At 45.0% G+C, this 18036-nt stretch overlaps 1 protein-coding gene across 2 annotated transcripts in view; it reads right to left on the bottom strand.

The window, feature by feature from the left end:
* Nucleotides 1–13689, bottom strand: part of GABRA5 (gamma-aminobutyric acid type A receptor subunit alpha5) — a 67446-nt gene extending 53757 nt beyond the window's left edge. The window contains exons 1-3 of one of the 2 annotated variants that reach the window (XM_037511452.1): nucleotides 13545–13689; nucleotides 11937–11996; nucleotides 11191–11350 (exon numbers count right to left, since the gene is read on the bottom strand). In XM_037511452.1, coding sequence (XP_037367349.1) covers nucleotides 11191–11276 — 86 coding nt within the window. In that variant the 5' untranslated portion in view covers nucleotides 11277–11350; nucleotides 11937–11996; nucleotides 13545–13689. Of the gene's footprint in view, nucleotides 1–11190; nucleotides 11351–11936; nucleotides 11997–13284; nucleotides 13324–13544 lie in introns of those variants that run through there. The other variant, XM_037511453.1, reaches the window with a different exon arrangement.
* Nucleotides 13690–18036: the final 4347 nt, after the last annotated feature.

Below are 18036 nucleotides of genomic sequence, written 5' to 3'. Positions count from 1 at the left end.
TTTCTTTTTTTAAAGATTTATTTATTTTTATACAAGAACAGGGGTACAGGCCAGATGCATGGGAGGGTGAAAGGATTCACTGGAGACAGCAGGGAACAGAACAGGCAGACTGAAGAAATACACTGCTGAGGGGAGCAGCGGGCGAGACAGGAGAGGTCTGCTTCACCATGTGGGATTCTCGCTGGCTGACAGGTATCGAACCTGCACTGCAGAGGCTGTGGACAGCTTCACAGTGCGGCATTCAACCGCCTGCACCACTGGGGAGGCCCCGAAAAAGAATGTTTTGAGTTACACTTTTCTGAACTATTCTGTGTTCTGTTGTGGAAATGTCTTAAAGGACATTGGGTTTATGCAGCCCTGGCTGTTAGGAGACAATGATGGATTGTGTCACTGGCCACTGGGGAAGCCCTAAACACTGTGCCATCAGCCACTGTGCCCGGGGCTGTGTGTCCTTGGCCCATGATGCACATCTCCACTGCGGTGTCCAGGAACACCATCCACTTGTCTCAGAATTCTCCTCACATTTCCCCAAATCACTGCCAATGGCAACAGGACAGGATGCAATGCTTGCCAAGCTCTCCTTGTACTTCACCAAGAAATGCAAGGAAAATTGAAAAATTGGGAAGAAATTAAAATAGAAAAAAACTGAAAAATTTGAAAAAATAAAAAAAGAACTTCACTATATCTACACCCATTTACACATAATTGTACTTTTCATGGAGGAATTTCAATATCTGTCCTGTTGTGCCATCACTGCTTCCTGCATTTAGCTGTGAGCTCTTTTAGAACAGACAGTATGGCTGGGGATGTGTAGTGATTTCTTCTCTGTATTTACTGAAGATTAAACCTATGAGGCAGGAAACAGTTTCTTAAAAAAAAAAAAAATTCTTGAAAATTCCTATTGGGAAGAGGTAGATTCCTCTTGTGAACAAATGGGCCTCCTCAGTTTACAGATTACCTAAATGATTTAACTGTAGCACATGGTTATGAAATACACCATTTCAAAGCCAAGGAGCAAAAGGTCTTTCTCTTATCACAGAAAGCAAATGATGGGTTTTCTCAGCTCTCAGCACACAGAAGATTCTCCCAGATGTGGCGGGAGTTTGGTAGTGCCTCTGTCAAGGGGCACACAATTTAAGAACTGCTCCTACAGTAAAGAAAAACTATAGGGCCACCCTGGTGGTCTAGGGGTTAAGTCTCAGTGCTCTCACCGCTATGTCCTGAGTTTGATCCTGACAAGGGGGTAACCAACATATGGTGCAGCAGACCTCTCCTGTCTCATACACTGCTCCCCTTAGCAGTGTATTTCAGCAAATTGGCCTGCTCTGCTCCCTACTTTATCTCTGGTGAATCCTCTCACCCCTTGCACCTCTGGCCGACACCCCAATTCTTCTACATACGCACATAAAGAGAAACTACAGATGGCTTCATTCCATTTTGATTAGTAGAAACCACTTGGAAAACAAAATAACACAAAAGTGCTGGGTGGTGCCTGCACAAAGCAAAAATGAACAGAATTACAACTCGAAGTCCTCAGGTAGAGACACGGGATGCCCTGAACTCTTTGGACACTCACTGCATTTGGGTTTGGAGGGCACGTCCAACAGTGTGATTCAGTTCTGAATGTAACCACAGGGCTCTGCTGAGTTTTAGGTCAGCTGTGAGTACCAGACAGCTTCGAGGGTAAGCTGAAAGCCCAGAAATTTCAAGGAGAGGATTTTCGGTAGTTGACACTGGACCCCTTACCACTGACAATCCTTAGACATAGCAGAGACTCGAAAATGTGTAACTCACCCTTCAGTATTACTCAGGGTTAATAAATGAGGTTCTGTTAAAATAGGAACAATTGTGTTTTTTTTTTTTTTGTTATATTTAGTGCATGTTTTCTACCAAAATATGGCACATTTATTCCATGTGATCAGTTCCAACATTTCAGATTATTGTTGTCCCAGAAAGGAATCATGAAAGAAATGTAGAATCAACCATCTGTGTTAAAACATCCTCATTTTTCACATTTCCTTGCCTCAATAGTGGTCTATACAAGGCACAGTGACTTCATCTGTAAACTTGAACACTTTCATAAGATTTTTGCCTGAGAAATAGGGAAACAAGGTGAGTGAGTCCCTTATTCCAGGCTGTGAAGTGAATAGGGCTGTGGATGGGGTGATACTCAGGGTGTGAAAGGGCTTCCTAAAAAGCCACACAGGACACTGCCAGACTGGGACTTTTGATGGGGGAGTGGGAAATTTCATGGGGAAATCTGGTCCACTGATGGATTACTTCACAGGCAAAAAGCTGAAGAAAAGATAAACATGAATATCTTTAGAAAGGGTAAATTATGCGAAGGTCCCCTCTTCTTTTCTTACATCTGGCATCCTTAAGGCCTTTGGTTCTGGAATTCTTGCATTAGCCTATTCCTGACTTCTGGGCCCCAGAGACTCAACTTTAATTGATCCAGGCGAGAATGGGCACCAGATTTTTTTTTTCCAAGATCCCCAAGTGATCTGAAGTGCAGCCACAGTGAAGAGCGACTGTTCTAGATCAGAGGTGGAAACAGAAAGACTGCTCTGTAAGCCCACTGCCAGAGTGACTCTAAATGACCTCAGGGAGTGTCTGTTCTCTACTGCATCTTCAGAAAGGCCCTGGGACTGGACTCAGCATTTCTTCCAGTAGCTCAGTTCAAGAAACGTAATTGGATGTTTACCATGCACCTGGATTTGTGGTGAGTACTGGGGACACAAAGATGACAAAGCTGGCAGCCTCAAGGACACCCCTCTGGTTTAAAAGAATTTGTCACGTGTGTGGATGATTTCAGTAGAACACGACAGGTGTAGTACATCATGCAGGCCATTCCAGAAACAAAAGGGAGAGAGATCGAGCTTGTCTCGGATGAGAGAGGAGAAAAGTCCCCCTGAGCTTTCATGCATGAAGATGGCGTCTCAAGCCTAAGGAAAGGGTATGGGAAGGTGTTGTGAGAAGTAGCCCCAAGAAAGGAAACCATGATGTTGTAGAGGACATGCAAGAACCCCAGTGAGGAGAGGAATGTGTGTGGTGGAAAGATGAGACACTTCAAACTTAGGGACATTGCCTGCCATGCTACACTCCTGGGCTCAGTCCAAATTACACATTCAACATCATTATTGGGGAAGAAAATCTTTTGATTTTCTGTCCACAAATGGTGGTACTGAAGACAGAGCATGATGCCTTTCTTCTGCAATCTCTGCTTATGCTGACAGTCGCTTTTGATTTACAAAAACTGAGGTCAATAATGGGTAGTGCAGAATGACTTTAATGTGAACTTACTTTGGGAATTGAACTGGATTGGCTTTAAATGGCATCTTATCTGTCTTCTTAAAAGGCATTTCTTTCTGCATTCTTACCCCAGTATTTACTTCTGAGAAATGTATCTTCTGGTTATTTGCTTCTTTTTTTTTTTTTTAAGGCTCATTAAATAATTCCCTCTAAATGGCACCATTTTGTGATGATTTCCTCAGATGTCGATCGCACACTTCAGCTAAGCATGTGTGTAAACTTTATATATATGGAAAAAAATCCACAAACAATCATGGTGCGCACTAGTTACACAACAAAGGTCAACTCCAAGTTTCCATGGATGAGTTGACTCCTCTTAGAATGGAAAACATGGCGTTCAAATGTGCCTTATGTACCTTTGTCCTGCCCATGAAACATCACGCCAGGACTCTTGGCCTGCCTCCACTCCTTTGGACCTCACATTAGTGAGGAACTCACTGAGTCTTGCCTCTCTGTTCCCTAAATAGAGTTCAAGTGTACCCAGTTTGCCACCCTTCCTATAGACTCTACTCTTGTCCTTACTTCTGCAGCTCCACTCAGAACCCTACTTCCTAAAAGGTAAAATCCAGGTCCCTACATATCACGGACTCCATTGTCCTCATCCAGCCCTTCCACCCTTTCTCATTTCAGCCCCCTTTTCTCCCTGCAACCACACTGAGTGCCCATATATGTGATTCTGCGCTTGCATGTACCAACCTGGTGTGGCTCTCCCTCCCTAATCATTCCTATCAGCAATTGCATCTGCCATTTCATCAGCACTTTAAAAAGTCTTGCATTCATCCTATCCTCTCTTCCAGGTACCACTCCATTCTACGCTTCTCTTCTCATGAATCACTGAAGAGTCGTCTGTACTAGAAATGTCTGTTGGAAAGATTCCTTTCCTCCCTTTTCTCACATCATTCCAGTAGGGTTTTTACTACCGCATCCCAGTGAAACCTTTCTCCCAGGCCAGGGCTGCAGTCTGTGTTGCCGAATCCAAGGAAAAGCCAATCAGTCCTCATCTGAACACATCTCCCTTCCTAAATACTTTCCCGCTTGGCCTCAGGAAACTATCTCTCTGTGTTCATTTTTTCACTTCACTTTTTCCTGGTTTTTTTTTTTTTTTTTAAGATTTATTTATGCATATAAGAACTGGGGTACAGGCCAGAGGTATGGGGGTGAGAAGATTCACCAGAGACAGAGTAGGGAACAGAAAAGATGCATCTCCTGAAATACACTGCTGAGGGGAGCAGCAAGCGAGGCAGGAGAAGTCTACTGCACAGTGTGGTTCACCTCCCTGGCCGGGGATTGAACTCCTGCTGCAGTGGCGGGGATTGCTTGATAGTGCTGTCTTTAACCCCTGCACCACCAGGGAGAACCTCACTTCACTTTTTCTACGTAGGCTTGCTTGTCCCCTTCCTTTCTGTCCTGACCTTAAAGACCCGGAATGCCCTAAGTACAGTCCAGGAAGCCGTCTCCTACCTCACTCCACCTCTATTTGCTCTTCTTACCCAGTCCAATGGCTTTAAACATCTCTTATGCATGAAAAGCTCTCTTGTCTCCAGCTCCACTCTCTCTGACTTCTGGATCTAATGTCCAGTGACCTGCCCAGCTTTTCCATTGGATATTTGGCATCTCACAGGGCTCAAAGTGTCTGTAACTGCATTTCTGATGTCCTCTACAACCTCTTCTACTGCAGCTTAATAACAGGCACATGAACCCATCAGGTTTTCAGAGCAAATATCTGGGAGGTCACCCTCTCTTTCTCCTATGCCCACATCAACTCATCAACAATAGCTGCTAGCAGAAATACCCCTCTTCAAGACACAGTTTTCACTCCTTAACCGTCCTCACTGTTTTAACTCCTTACTAATACCCCTGGCTCCTCCCAGATTCTATTCCATTCTCTACTTCGCAGTCAGAATAAGCTTCAAAGCTTAAGTCACTTTACTGTCACATCTCAAGGGTATCACATTTCACTTCTACTTAAAAGCACTTGATGGCCCTCTTTGACCTACAAAATAATAGCCAAGTGCTCTTTCAGATACTTCCTAGTATGGCCTACAATGTCTCTTTGAAAATAATCTGCATAGTGTATTAAATATTTATCTTTACATAGGCTTTCCAAACTTTAAAGTACTCATTTCAGAACTCTGCTTTCAATCATTTTTATCGTTCCTTTTTTTTAGAGGATTCCCCCCCACCCCTTACCCTGCTGTCTCTCTGACCATGCTTCTTCCCCATGTCCCTTGTCCACATGCTGATCATCTTGCTGTCCTGCTACGACAAGCATGCCCTGCAGTTGCTGCTGCTCAGGCCTGTCCAGTCTCTATGTACTGTATTTGTTCAGGGCCTCATTTTCTGTACCCAACTGTTCTAGCCTCTCTCTCCAGTACATTTATTCCTTCCTACTCTGATCATTCTCCCCAGCAATTGTCATGACCTAATTATATATATTTGTTTAGTCTGGAATCCACCTCCTTGAAGGAAAGCTCTCCTCTGCCCACCAAGCAACTCAGTACCTAGATGGAGCCTGCAGAGCAAGGACAGTAAAAACCGATTGCGTCTCCCAAGATGCCACCCCCTAATCCTGTGATTGTGAATGTGCTCCACTTCACAGGGCAAGCGAGATGCTACAGATGTGATTATGATTATGGACTCTGCTGGGCTCAGCTCCAGGCCTGTGCACCAAGCTCACCTTCTTGGTCATGACCTTGGAAACCCCTCCTAACCCTAGCACCATACTCACCCCCCCCGGAGTAGTGAAGGACAGCTAGTCCAGAAGGACAGCTGGACTTGTTGGGCACCCTGCTTGGACTTGTTTGGGCATTTAATGTACATTCAGCAACCTATTCTCCACGTTAGCCTGGTGACACCAGACCCGTTATTAACCCCAATTTGTGATTAGGAAACTGAGTTGCATACAGGATGAGCAATTCTGATGGCACGCAGGGAGGGTGAGGGTGCAGCAACAGAGATCAGCTAGACTGCCTGTCGTCACAATGACACCCAGCACTGTTCCTGCACACTTGCCCAGCACAGGAAACGGGCTGATGGAGTGAGCACCTGGCTTTTGTAGTTGTTCAAACAGATAATGAACTGGTTTGGTGTTTCATTTGTTTTCAGGTTTGGTTTTTGATTTCGAATGAAGTTGTTAAATAAATACAAGTCAAATTTCAACAAACTGCTCGAGCCTGTTTCATACTTTATCTTACTTTCCCTACCAAAGGCCCCTTCTCTATACCTGTTTCATAGTGTGAACTATAGATTTGGCTTGATTCAGCCTGCAGTAGATCCACTATCATCAGAGCAGTGTTATTTGAGTTCTAGACTAGGATGGTCTTCTGTTTCCAATGTACAGATTTTTATCCCTTCCTTCCATTCACTGTGCCTAAGGGGCAGTGCATTCTGGAGAAGTTCCTGCTGGGGAGAGCACGGCCCAGGTCTGCACTACAGGTGCACCCCAAGGATGAAGCTCGAACACATTTCTCCACACTAGACTAAAGCCTGAACTCTTTCACCTACAAAGGGAGGGGCTTGTGAAAATTAAATAGCACAGGTTTTGAAAATGCCAGAGATATACCAGTACAAACACTGACAATTATTGCTTCTACCACCAGTGTTCTGGGATAAGATTTCTTTTTACTTTTGACTCTGATATTATCCTCTGAAATTTCACACCAACTGAAACATGCATGGTATGCAATTGCATGTCTTGTAAAAATCTGGAAGCCCACATTCTCCTTTTCTCCATGAGCCACCCTGACAGGCAAACGGGACTGGAGGGGGCTGCCTGGCGAATGTCCACCTAACTTTACTCAACTCACTGCTGATGGCATGACAGACATGCTGAGTTCCCTGCATAGAACATGTGACTGGGAAGTATTTTCCTTTTGGGCCTTAAAAAGAGTGTGGGACGCTACTCCGTAGAAGGCTATTAGTCATTTAGGACGATTGTTCTGAGAGTTGCTCTCTGACCGTGGCCCTGTTACCACATAGACGCCTCACTGCCCATGTGAGTCCTAATTGCTTCCTTGTGTTCTTATAATTGTTACAATGACCGTTTGTCCTGGGCCACGTGTCCCACAACTACGGTGCAGGGAGAAGTTGCCATCTGGGGATTCACCAGAGAGAATGTGCCATTTAAAAAGACCCTGTGCACACTTGAATGATTCTGGGAGAACTTACTTTCTGCTCTAGTTAAAAGAAGAGAACTGTCCTTGAGTGTGTCTATGAAAAAGCCCTCTTTCTGAAACCAAAGTCCAGATTAGCACATAGATGCTGACAGAGAAACAATAATAATGAATATTACTGATAGTTATTAACATGACATTGTTCATGTTGGTATGTTGCTTCAGCAAGAATCTGCTTTTAATTACTGAGTATCAAAAATTGTTTTCAATACCTCCCATATAATAAAATTCTAACACATTTTTTTCTTTTTTCAATAAATAAATTTCTGAAGTACGTTCGATGTGATTAAATGAGTGGAATCAAATTATACATTATTATTAGACTTGATAGTTCTCATATTTATCATATAATTATTACTGGTCAAATCAAGTCTGATAAAGTATGATTTTTCAAACAATGATAAATCAATTTTTTAAAATTTCATATTATATATTTTGATATTACATGGACTCAAGCTATTTTTTCTGCACTAATTTTTCTATGCCATGTACTTTCAATTACTGGCCTTATTAGTTTCAACAATACTGTATCTCCAAACATGACATTGCATAAGGCTGACTATCAAATAAGGCCTCTGTTTCATCATACACTTGACTCATTTTCTGTTATATAATTTAAAATCAATGGAAGAATTATAAAGACTACTGAGAGTGGGCTGCTGGGGATGCCAATTGCATTTAGAGAATAAACAGGGCAAGAAAAAGAAATAATACTCATATTTTTTTCAAAGCAGTTTCACATTAATTCCCTCATCTGATCGCCAATAGAATTTACCTATCACGTTTGTAAACGCTCTGATTGCCAAATCCACCGGCACTGCGTAGAGCTTCCAACAAGCACAGAAGCTGAGGCTGGGCTCTTTCCTTTGCACCTGCCTGGCTTTCTGTGGCCCTCCTTAGCTCCACCAGTTTCCTCGTTTCTTTGATGTATTTAGCAGCATTAGCTGTTGTCCCAAAATGTCCCAATGAGTGCCTTCGTGTTTCTTTTTCACCTTTCTTTGGAAACCCATCACTTAAACTCCATCTTTGGGGAAAGAAACAGAGCTTACCCCAACTCTTTCTCCCCCTCAATCATCACAAAACCCTCTACCTCAAAACTGAGGACACCTTTCAGACATCACTTTCCTCCACAGCTTGATCTGTCAGGGACCTGCCCAGGGATCGTGTGCAGTGAAGTGGGGCATTCCAAGGACTGAGGCAGTGACATCTCTTTGCGGAATGCTGGGTAAGGAATCCTAGCAGTTACTGGCTTGTGAACTGCCCATTAGTTATTCATCGCTTTCACCTTTATGACAATAAAACAGGCTAATGATGCTTAGCTCATAAGGCTCCTCCTGCAATTTACATAGAAACAGGTGCTCTATATTATCACATATTCTTTGTCAAGATTTCAAGTAAGTGTCCTAAAACTTCCTTTGCAATTTGATAAAACAATTCTTAAGTACATTTAGAGTGAGATGCAAGTAAGCTTTGTGTAAGAAGGAAAAGAAATAGGAATCTGTGCTCCCAGGCGTGAAGGTCTTTTGTGGCTGTTGAAAATCATGTTCTACTGGTGAGGTGTATAAAACCCGGCTTCCTACTTTGCTAGGGACCCCGCTTCATCAAAGCAGCTAGATACAAGGGTCAACAGCTAAAAAAACTCATAGAACCTGACATAGAATTCTATTTATAACAATCATTTCACAAGTTGAGATGGCTGCAAGTCCAATCTGTTCACTGTCGGACCATTGATTACAGAACACTCAGAAACAATGGAAACCTCCCAAGTTAGGGAAGTAGCTGTGACCAGGATCCTTACACCCTGCTAATATACATGTATTGTTAAATCATACATTTTATAGAGCATGTATAGCAAAATAATTATGCATTAAAAACGCCATTTGAAGATGATCCCAACTATATAAAGATATGCCGAGAAGCAAGAAAACAAATCCAATAAATATGAAGGATGCCTGTCTCCATGTGGTACAATTAAGGATATTTTTTATTTTTTACACACTATTCTGTGTCCTGAATATTTTCTGCAATTTGCAGTTAACTTTTGGGGTGGGTTATTGACCTCACATTTGAAAAGTTTTATAACTTCACAACAGTTAATTTTCCAGGAAGGTTGAGGGATATTCAACCACTTGCTTGGTGTTTACTTCTAGAAACTAACAGTTTTCTATTTTGAAAATGTCCTCAGAAAATGATCAAATTAATTAAGAAATAAAGTATAACTGCTTTTTTTGTGGCTAAACTTTTTATCCACAATGTTTAATATTTCGGGCTTGCATCTACCAGGGAGTGGATAACTTCATGTCTATAGGAAATAAATTCACAATGGAATGTTTGGCCAAAATCTTAGAAAGAAAATATATTCTTCCATCCTAGCATGTTCCTCCCTTTTGAAAAGCTGCTATATATATATGTAGTATCTCAGCAAACAAACCAAAGGTGCTGTGTGATCTTTTACCTATATTTACACTTTTCAGTCAGAGGAATATGAGGAGGATCTTGGCCTTTAGGATTGAACAAGACAGAGCAACCTTGGAAAGGAAAACACTGAACAGACAAAGAAATGGAATGCACAGAAGTGGGAAGGCACCCAAGACTAGCCACTACTGTTGCTCCCAAGGGAACAAGCTCTGTGTGGCCAAAAGGGCTGCATCCTAAGCATGCCCATCAGCACGGCTCCTACAAGCCCCCCTCTAGCAGGGGCTAGGCCCCAGGCTGTCCCAGACCACCATCATTTGCTTCCTCACTTTTCTCCTCTGAACAGATCTGGAAAGGTCAGAGAGTCGAAAAAGTCAGGAAGAGAGATGGTTATGGACTTCAGAGGGTCCTCTGGACTCCCCAGCTAGAAGGCGTCTCCTCAGGCTGTTGCAAAGTCACTACATTCTCAAGACCTCCCCATGGTTTTACCCAGAAGCAGAGTGCAGCTTCTGTGCTGGAGTCAAATTTTACAGAAAGAGTGCCTGGCAACTTTTGTTCTGAAATTTAATTTCTTAATTACACTCCATCAACTTCAATGTACAATCCTTTTGATTAGCCAGAACCATTTTGAGAGGAGGAGGACAGAAGCATGTCACTGCCTCATAAGAACATTTATCTGGAATGTTGGTTATCACAAGTTTGATGAAAAAAGGTTCAGAATCGGCACACTGATGCTAAAAGGCAAGATGACAGCACTTAAAGGAACTGACAGTGTCAGTGCTCAGGGGTGTCCTGCAGCTCTGCAGACACACGTTCTTTTGGTTTCTGCACCTTCCTTCAGATGGTTACAGCTGAAAGCCTTTGGCTCAGTTCAAGACCACAGCGAGTCCTTGCCAATGCCACGTAGTGTGGGCTTGGCTTTACAGGCAAATTCCTTCGTATTATGGAATCAAGGAGGGCAGTGAAATGTTAAACATGGTCTTGTCTGACAAGCAGCAAATGTCCCCTTTGCCTGTGAACTTTGGAATTTCCTTTAAACCTGAGTAGGAGACACTACTGATCCTGAAGCCACTTCCATTTCTAAAAACACAATCTGCCTCTTCTCTCTGACTCACCTCTGAGACTCTACTGTTGGAGCAGACTTGCTCAGGGAGTAAGCATAGGGTAGGGAAAGGCTCCTGGTTTGTTTACAACAATTTGAAGGGTGTGGGGCTCCAAACAGCGCAGCAAAGTTTCTAAGAGGCACTTGTGCCCACAAAATCGCAAAACAAAAGCAAAGAGGATAACTCACCCAAAGTGACTGACTAAGTTCATGGAAATACAAAAGAGCAGGAGGTTTTTGATCATGATAAAGCTAGAGAACATCCCATTGTCCATTCCCGATAAGAATACCAGTCTGCGTAGATGAACTTGGAAGAATCACTGTTCCTTTCTCCAACTTGATCTTGAAGCTGCAAGAGACACAAAGGAGAAAAGCACATAAACACGAATGTTCTGCTTCACAGTCCCTGGAACCAAATGCTATTGCTAATAGCACAATTTACAAACAAAGGGATCAGGAGGTGCTTCCCCAGCAAGCTGAGCTTCAGGGAGGAGGGGGTATTAATGCCACTGGATGGAAGTTGGGGCATAGAAAGGGAGCTTCAGGGAGGAGGGGGTGTTAATGCCACTGGATGGAAGTTGGGGCATAGAAAGGAGTGATAATAGGGCTTAATTTGCACTTTCACTCACAAGTACAGAATCATTTTCCCAAATTAATGTCTCCATATCGCAAATATTTTGGTCTCCTTTTTGAAGCCATATTATCACTTCTTTCTATGCCCCAACTTACCATCCTGTGGCGTAACACCCCTACTCCCCCCATGTGCAGCTTGCTGGGGAAACACCTCTTGGTCCCTTTGTTGGTAAATTGTGCCATTATTATTATATGCTAATACTATCCAATGACCTGGTCCCATTGCTAGAATAAACGTTTTAAATTATTATCTAAGTAACTGCATTTTGCATCTGCCAAATCCACAAGTGGAATAAATTTACCTTTACGAAATATCTGCCACGCGTTCAAAGCCAGCAAGCTACTCCTTGTTCTGCAAGGTGCTGAGGAAAAGCATGTGGAAAGAAGGGGGAAAAGACACATATAAGACACTGGTCTTCTACAGAATCACGATCATATCACAACAGCTCTAAGTGAGAGTTGCCATTTTCTCAGCATTCCCTCCCCAAGACTGAATAACTTAATAATCACTGCATTTGGGGGAGTCTCCTAGCTGTCTGCTGGGTCCTAATCAATACCTCTGAAATCCAGGCAGGCACAGTCCCTGGGCTCTGCAACTAACCCTAGGAAGGCACATCTTTCTCAACATGCGCATAATGCATCCGTGCACTTGGTATCCCTCCACCGCGTGCTCAAAAGGAACATTTTCCAAGGAGACCCCAGAAAACTTCGGCATTGGGAGACACACAACAGGTACTTGCACCTCACAATGGAAAGCCCTTGTGTCAAATGGGCAGGGTGCCACGCGGTGGTCGCCTGGGCGCGTCCTGGGTCTTGTCGCCTGACCCGGGCCGGAGTCCTGGCGGAGAGCACGCGGCGCTGCATGCGGGAAACCCGGGCAACGCCTCCTCCTCGGTCAGCCCCGGGCCAGGACCCCCAAAGGGAGGCCGCGCTCCCGCTGTTCCCGGGCCGCCCCGGGGGCTTGCGGGCGCAGGTGGGCGCGGGGGCGGCACTGCGGAGCCGCAGCCTCGGCCCGGGGCTGGCCGGCCTCCCGCCGGGTCGGCTGCGGAACGCCGAGCGCCTCGGGCTCCCGGGCCCTCCCGCACCAGCTCCTCACCCTCTCGGACCCCCCCACCCCGCTTCTCCGCGGGGTCGGAGTCCAGCGCCCCGCGGGGCAGCGGCTTCCTCGGCCAGGAGAGCGCGGCGCAGCGGCAGCGCGGGGTACCCCGGCCCCTGGCAGCCCGCGCGCGGCACCCCGCGCCCACCCCGCAAGTCGTCTGGGACGCCGCACGCGTCGGCGCCCGGGCCTGGCGGGGCCCTCCGGGCGGGCCGTCTCGCCCCTTCGGTTCCAGGAGCCGCTGCAGCGGTGGCCCTCGCGCCCCCATCCCTGCCCGCGGGCGCGCGGGCGCGGCGCCGGGGTGTCCCGTCCCGCAGGGCTGTGCTGCCCGGGACGTGCCAGCCCTCCCGCGCGAGCCTCGGCCCGCAGTCGCCGGGGGAAAGTTTGAGCTCCGGGCCACCCGCCGCGCCCCGCCGGCTGTCCACCTGCCCTCCAGGGCCATGCAGTCCGCGGCTCGGGCGCGCGGGGGAGACGGTGCCGCCGAGCCCGGCTCGCTCGTCCTCTCCCCTCGCCCGCTCCGCCTTCCCCACTGCCCCGGCCCGGCGCGCCCTTACCCGGGAGGCGAGCCGTCGGCGAGGGTGCATCCTCCGCGGCCGCCGCCGCCTGCGCTCTCCCGGTGGCGGGCGCGGAAGGCCGGTGCGGCGTCACCGCCCCATGCTGCCGGCGCGAACTTGCCCCGTCCTCCGGGGCGCAGCGGATCGGGCGCCCCGCGCTCCCGCCGCCGCCCTGCGGCTCCGCTCTGCGCCGCGCCCGAGGCCGCGCGCTGCCCGCTGCAGAGCCCCCCGCGCCCCAGCGCACTCGCGCGCCCGCTCACCTCGCCCGAGCGCCACATGTCGTCTCCCGGTCCGGGCGGCGTGGCTCTGCGGCGGCGCTCCGGCAGGGGCCGCCACACTCTCAGCAAAGGCGCCCGCCGGCCCGCTCCGCCGAGGGGGAGGGCTCACGACCCGCGGCTCGGCCTGCTTCGGGACAGGCCCTATTTCTGCTGAAGTTTCTGGAGTGCCTCCGGGAGCATCCGTACCTCCTGGAGTAACAGCTGGGCTCCCAGTGCACACCAGAGGTGGAAAGGGGTGGCAGCCGACTGGAGCGCTTTCCTCTTCTAGGGCCTGGAGACCCCCAGGACCGGGAGACCTCTGCACCTGGCCCTGGCCCTTTCTCCACGCGCAGCACGCCTCTGTGGCTGCATCTCCTGTTCTTAGAAATTAGCTTCCAGACTCCTTTTTATCTGCAGTGCATTGCTGCAGAAGGGAATTAGCATCGGAGTCAGGTTTTAGAAGTAAACCCTCACCTTGTAGCACCATACATTTGGGGTTTTCTGAAGCTCCATTTCTTGACAAGAAGCTGCCATGTTAATAGCAAGGGGCATTGGGGTTTGCAGACCCAGAACGGGCCTGGGGGGAGGGCCTGGGGCACCGCGCTGCCCTCAGTACTCATCCAAGCGTGGGCATTATTATGTTGGCATTATTGTGTCTATCTCTGTCTCGGGGATGCAGTTGCTGAGAGGCGAGGGTGCCACTGATGACAACTGGGCAGGGAAATAAGGTCCCCTTCGGGTCGTGCAAACGGGGTGACTGCAAAGCCAAAGCCACTTCCTAATTTTAATTGCAGCAACTTTTTCCCTCTTATTACGAGGACCTCTTATTATGGATGCCTTGTTATGAGGAACACCCAGTAGGGAATGAGCAAAATTTAGAATAAAACCACCAAGAACATGATGACGTTTATACTGTTCGTCCATATCTTTGTGGAACTACTGTGAAATTGGGTGTAATCACTTTTGCCAAAATAATTATGAACAAGGCAATTTCTAACTGTTCTCCAAAAAGAATCTTTCGTCTTCCAGTCTACAAAATGTCTCTTGGTCAGTTATGTCTGATAGTGTGTTCCAAATTGAGGCTAGATGTTGATACTTCTACTTATTTCCACAACTGAAATTTTCCAACTATGAGAAATTGTAAATATATTTCAGGAATAAGATGTATATATAACTGTTGTACATATACAGGAAATAATACTCCAAATATATCTTTAGCCACAGAATTAAATAATTGTTTTTCTAGACATTTACATGACATAAAAATTAGATAAATGCTCATTTAAAAGGTTTTCGGATTCTAAAATGGATGAACACATGCATTTTTTTCTCTTTCAAATTCTAAGAAGACCTATCACTAAGATAAACTTCATGAACAGTCAAACCATTAAATTAAAAGCTATCAGCATTAACTTAAAATAATTTTCACCTATTAGGTGTTTAAATTCCAGATTTAGAGAGAGTAATGAGAGGTACTCTTCTCTTGGGATTAATGCGCATAATGGCAACCAAAGAGTTCAAATAACTAGTGAATTTAAATCTTCGCACATTATCACATCAGGCTTTCAGTATTTTTAACAAGAAGTGTAGGTAAACCAGGGATTACTATTGGATTAGTTAGTTATAGACATTAATTATTAACAATAATCCCTTCAGATGTCATTGACAGATAATGAAATAACTGTGGGTGGATTAACGTTCTTTTGATAAATTATTTTTTTCATTTTCATGGTTTTTTGGTATGCATTCTAACAGTTCAATTTCAACACAAATTACTGAACATATGAAAATTATCTTAAGTAAGACCTATTCTTTAAAACTGTGCTTAAGCATGTGACTCGAATGCGTACCCCTGCCTGTATGGAATGGTGATCTAATTTCTCATCTTAATATTTATGAATATATAACAGGCTCCAGGCACTCGGTCTGAGAGGATCCTGAAATAATAATGGTATATCAGCACTTGATAGACATTCACAGATCAGAACAATATTTGTTACCAGTTCAATAGTGTTTGTTTTAATATGGAACACAGTGTTTGCCCTAAGAAATAATGGTCTATCAGCTGAATTCCCATTGTTCCACTAGCATTTCCCTTTTATTGAATGAAAGCAAGCAAAGTAGTTATATTTCTGGAAAGCAGTAGAGGGCACCCTAGTTCCACATATCCCTTGTCTTGAACCAGTCTGGACAAGAATTTATTTTCTCGTGTGTGGGTCTACAGTAGTTGAACTGGGGGAAAGTGGGAACTAGGTGGGACCTAGAGAACCTCTTTGCCCGACCCAGAACAGGAAAGGGAGGCTATGTTGTGTAGGTGCTGGTGTAGGGATGGCTGAAACAGGAGAAGTGGTTTCCCCACAAGAAAACAGAGTTTGGGGAATAGTTGAAAGGGGATGCCCTACGCTGAGAACTCACTTGTGGGTCTGCTAAACTTAAGCAGCCTGTTCGGCTGCCATTATCGTTACCTGCAGTTCTGCATTCCTATACAAGGTCAGAACGGCCCTTCAGAAATGGTCAATCAGCCATAAGAGCCAAACCTTACCAGGTGCCTTTCATATCAATCACGAGCAAAAAGCTTGATCACTCTAGGAAGGGTGTGCATCAAGTGGTATGATCGGGAACACCTGGGGGAATGAGGACGATGCATAAACTTACTCCCACCTCACACATCATGAGGTATGACTGGAAACGCCCGGGGGGCCGAGGGCCAAGGGCCAAGGGACCCCAGAAACTGATCAGTGGAATGCCTTGTTGATCAGATTGGGACCATGACTGGGGATCTGGGGTTTGGTTTCGATGACAACACTTGGTCATCAAGCTGATAACATGGTCAGCAGACTCGTGTCCCCCAAGACCTGGATAACATTCCTGAGTTTCACCCATCCTTTCTCCTTGTCCTCCTAACCCATGTAGCTGATGCTGTATGATTATTCTATCAATAAAAACAGCCAGGGTCTTGCTCTCAAGCAGCATCCTGCATTATGTAGCCTACTCCACGACTCCCGTGTCTTTGTCAGTGTGGTGTTGCCAGAAGCAACACTCACTCTTGGAGAGTAAGGCATTGCATGCTGCTGTGTGTAATTTTGTGTTAAAGGAGAATTAAGCATGAGTAAAGATAGCAAGAGTAAAGATAAGACAGGCACACAAAGCTCAGATACAGGTAGACAAAGACACAAAATATGGAGGCAAGAACTTAACTTCCCACTGCAAGAAAGGCGCCCTCTTCAATAGTTTTGTTGGTTAAAAGAAAGATATGATTCTAGAAAAGATTGACTCTGATGGCTATATGCAGAAAAAGCACTGGAAGTTGGTGGATCCACGTTGAAAGTGTGTATGATCATCTAAGGCCAACCAGCTTCGACATTGAATAAATGCTTGGGTTACTTCATTAATGGAAAGACAGACTTATTCACTCATGTATTTAAAGCAGATCCCAAACTGAACGAGGGGGTCTTGGTTGTTAATAAAACAGAAAGGCCAAGAAGAGAGAATTTCTAGGAAAAAAATGTCAATTTATTGGACACTGAAAAAGAACAGAAAATATCAGAAAGGGTAACACAGAACAGGAACAAAGGTAAGATGGTACAGAGCACATTAAGTAGCAAATACTCCATTCACCGACTCACACTATATATTGTAAATTCATTCTTTTATTTTTCTACCTTATTAAAGCTCTCATTAATCACCTGAATGTTACATATAAACTACAGACATGTTTTAATTTGTGGGCACTATTTAAAAATAGTGACTATACTTAAAAATGAGAAAACTTCACAGAAGTATTATAAGTGAGTGAAAGAATACTCCAGATTTCTGAGTTTGCTAAAAGGAGAGAACATAAAAGGCAGATCTAGCATGAATTTTATTCTTATTCTCTCACCTCACCCTTACCTATTTATCCTAGACCTATTTATTCCAGAACAAGGTAACCTCTTTTTTTTTTTTATTTTAGTAGTTTCAATACAAATATTTCTTTTTTTCCTCATGGCAAAATATTTAATTTATTAATTTTGATACAACTTTTTTAAATGCAGTGAGATTGGTTTACAGCACTCTAAATGATTTGGACCAATAGGTTCACACTTCTATGTTACCACACCACACCCACCACCAAAACACCCATCTTACTCCATTACAGTCCATGGGGCCCTCTCCCCCTTGGTGCCTTCCCCCCCACCAGTAGCCTCTATTCTGCAATCCTATTTCTAGATTTGTTTTCTTTTTCACATTTTGCCTGCTCCCTTCACTTATAATAACTGATAAATAGAAGCACCTTAGATTTTTAAAAAATATTTAATATTTTGATTCCTCTTTATCTCCATTGTTGGCTTGATTGGTTATATCTATTTTATTTTGTTTTACTAGTTGAACTGGTTGCTTTCAATTCTCCCTATATATTGGCAGAATATACACACACACACCCAGAAATGGAACTGCTGAATGATAGAATTATTTTATGTTCATTTTTTGAGTAACCAACAGCTTTTCTTCAGTG

Source organism: Talpa occidentalis, unplaced genomic scaffold, assembly GCF_014898055.3.
Source record: "Talpa occidentalis isolate TD23 unplaced genomic scaffold, MPIMG_talOcc4v2.1 talOcc4.14, whole genome shotgun sequence".
In the NCBI taxonomy this organism is placed as follows: domain Eukaryota; kingdom Metazoa; phylum Chordata; class Mammalia; order Eulipotyphla; family Talpidae; genus Talpa; species Talpa occidentalis.
This window is presented reverse-complemented; position numbering and strand designations above follow the sequence as displayed.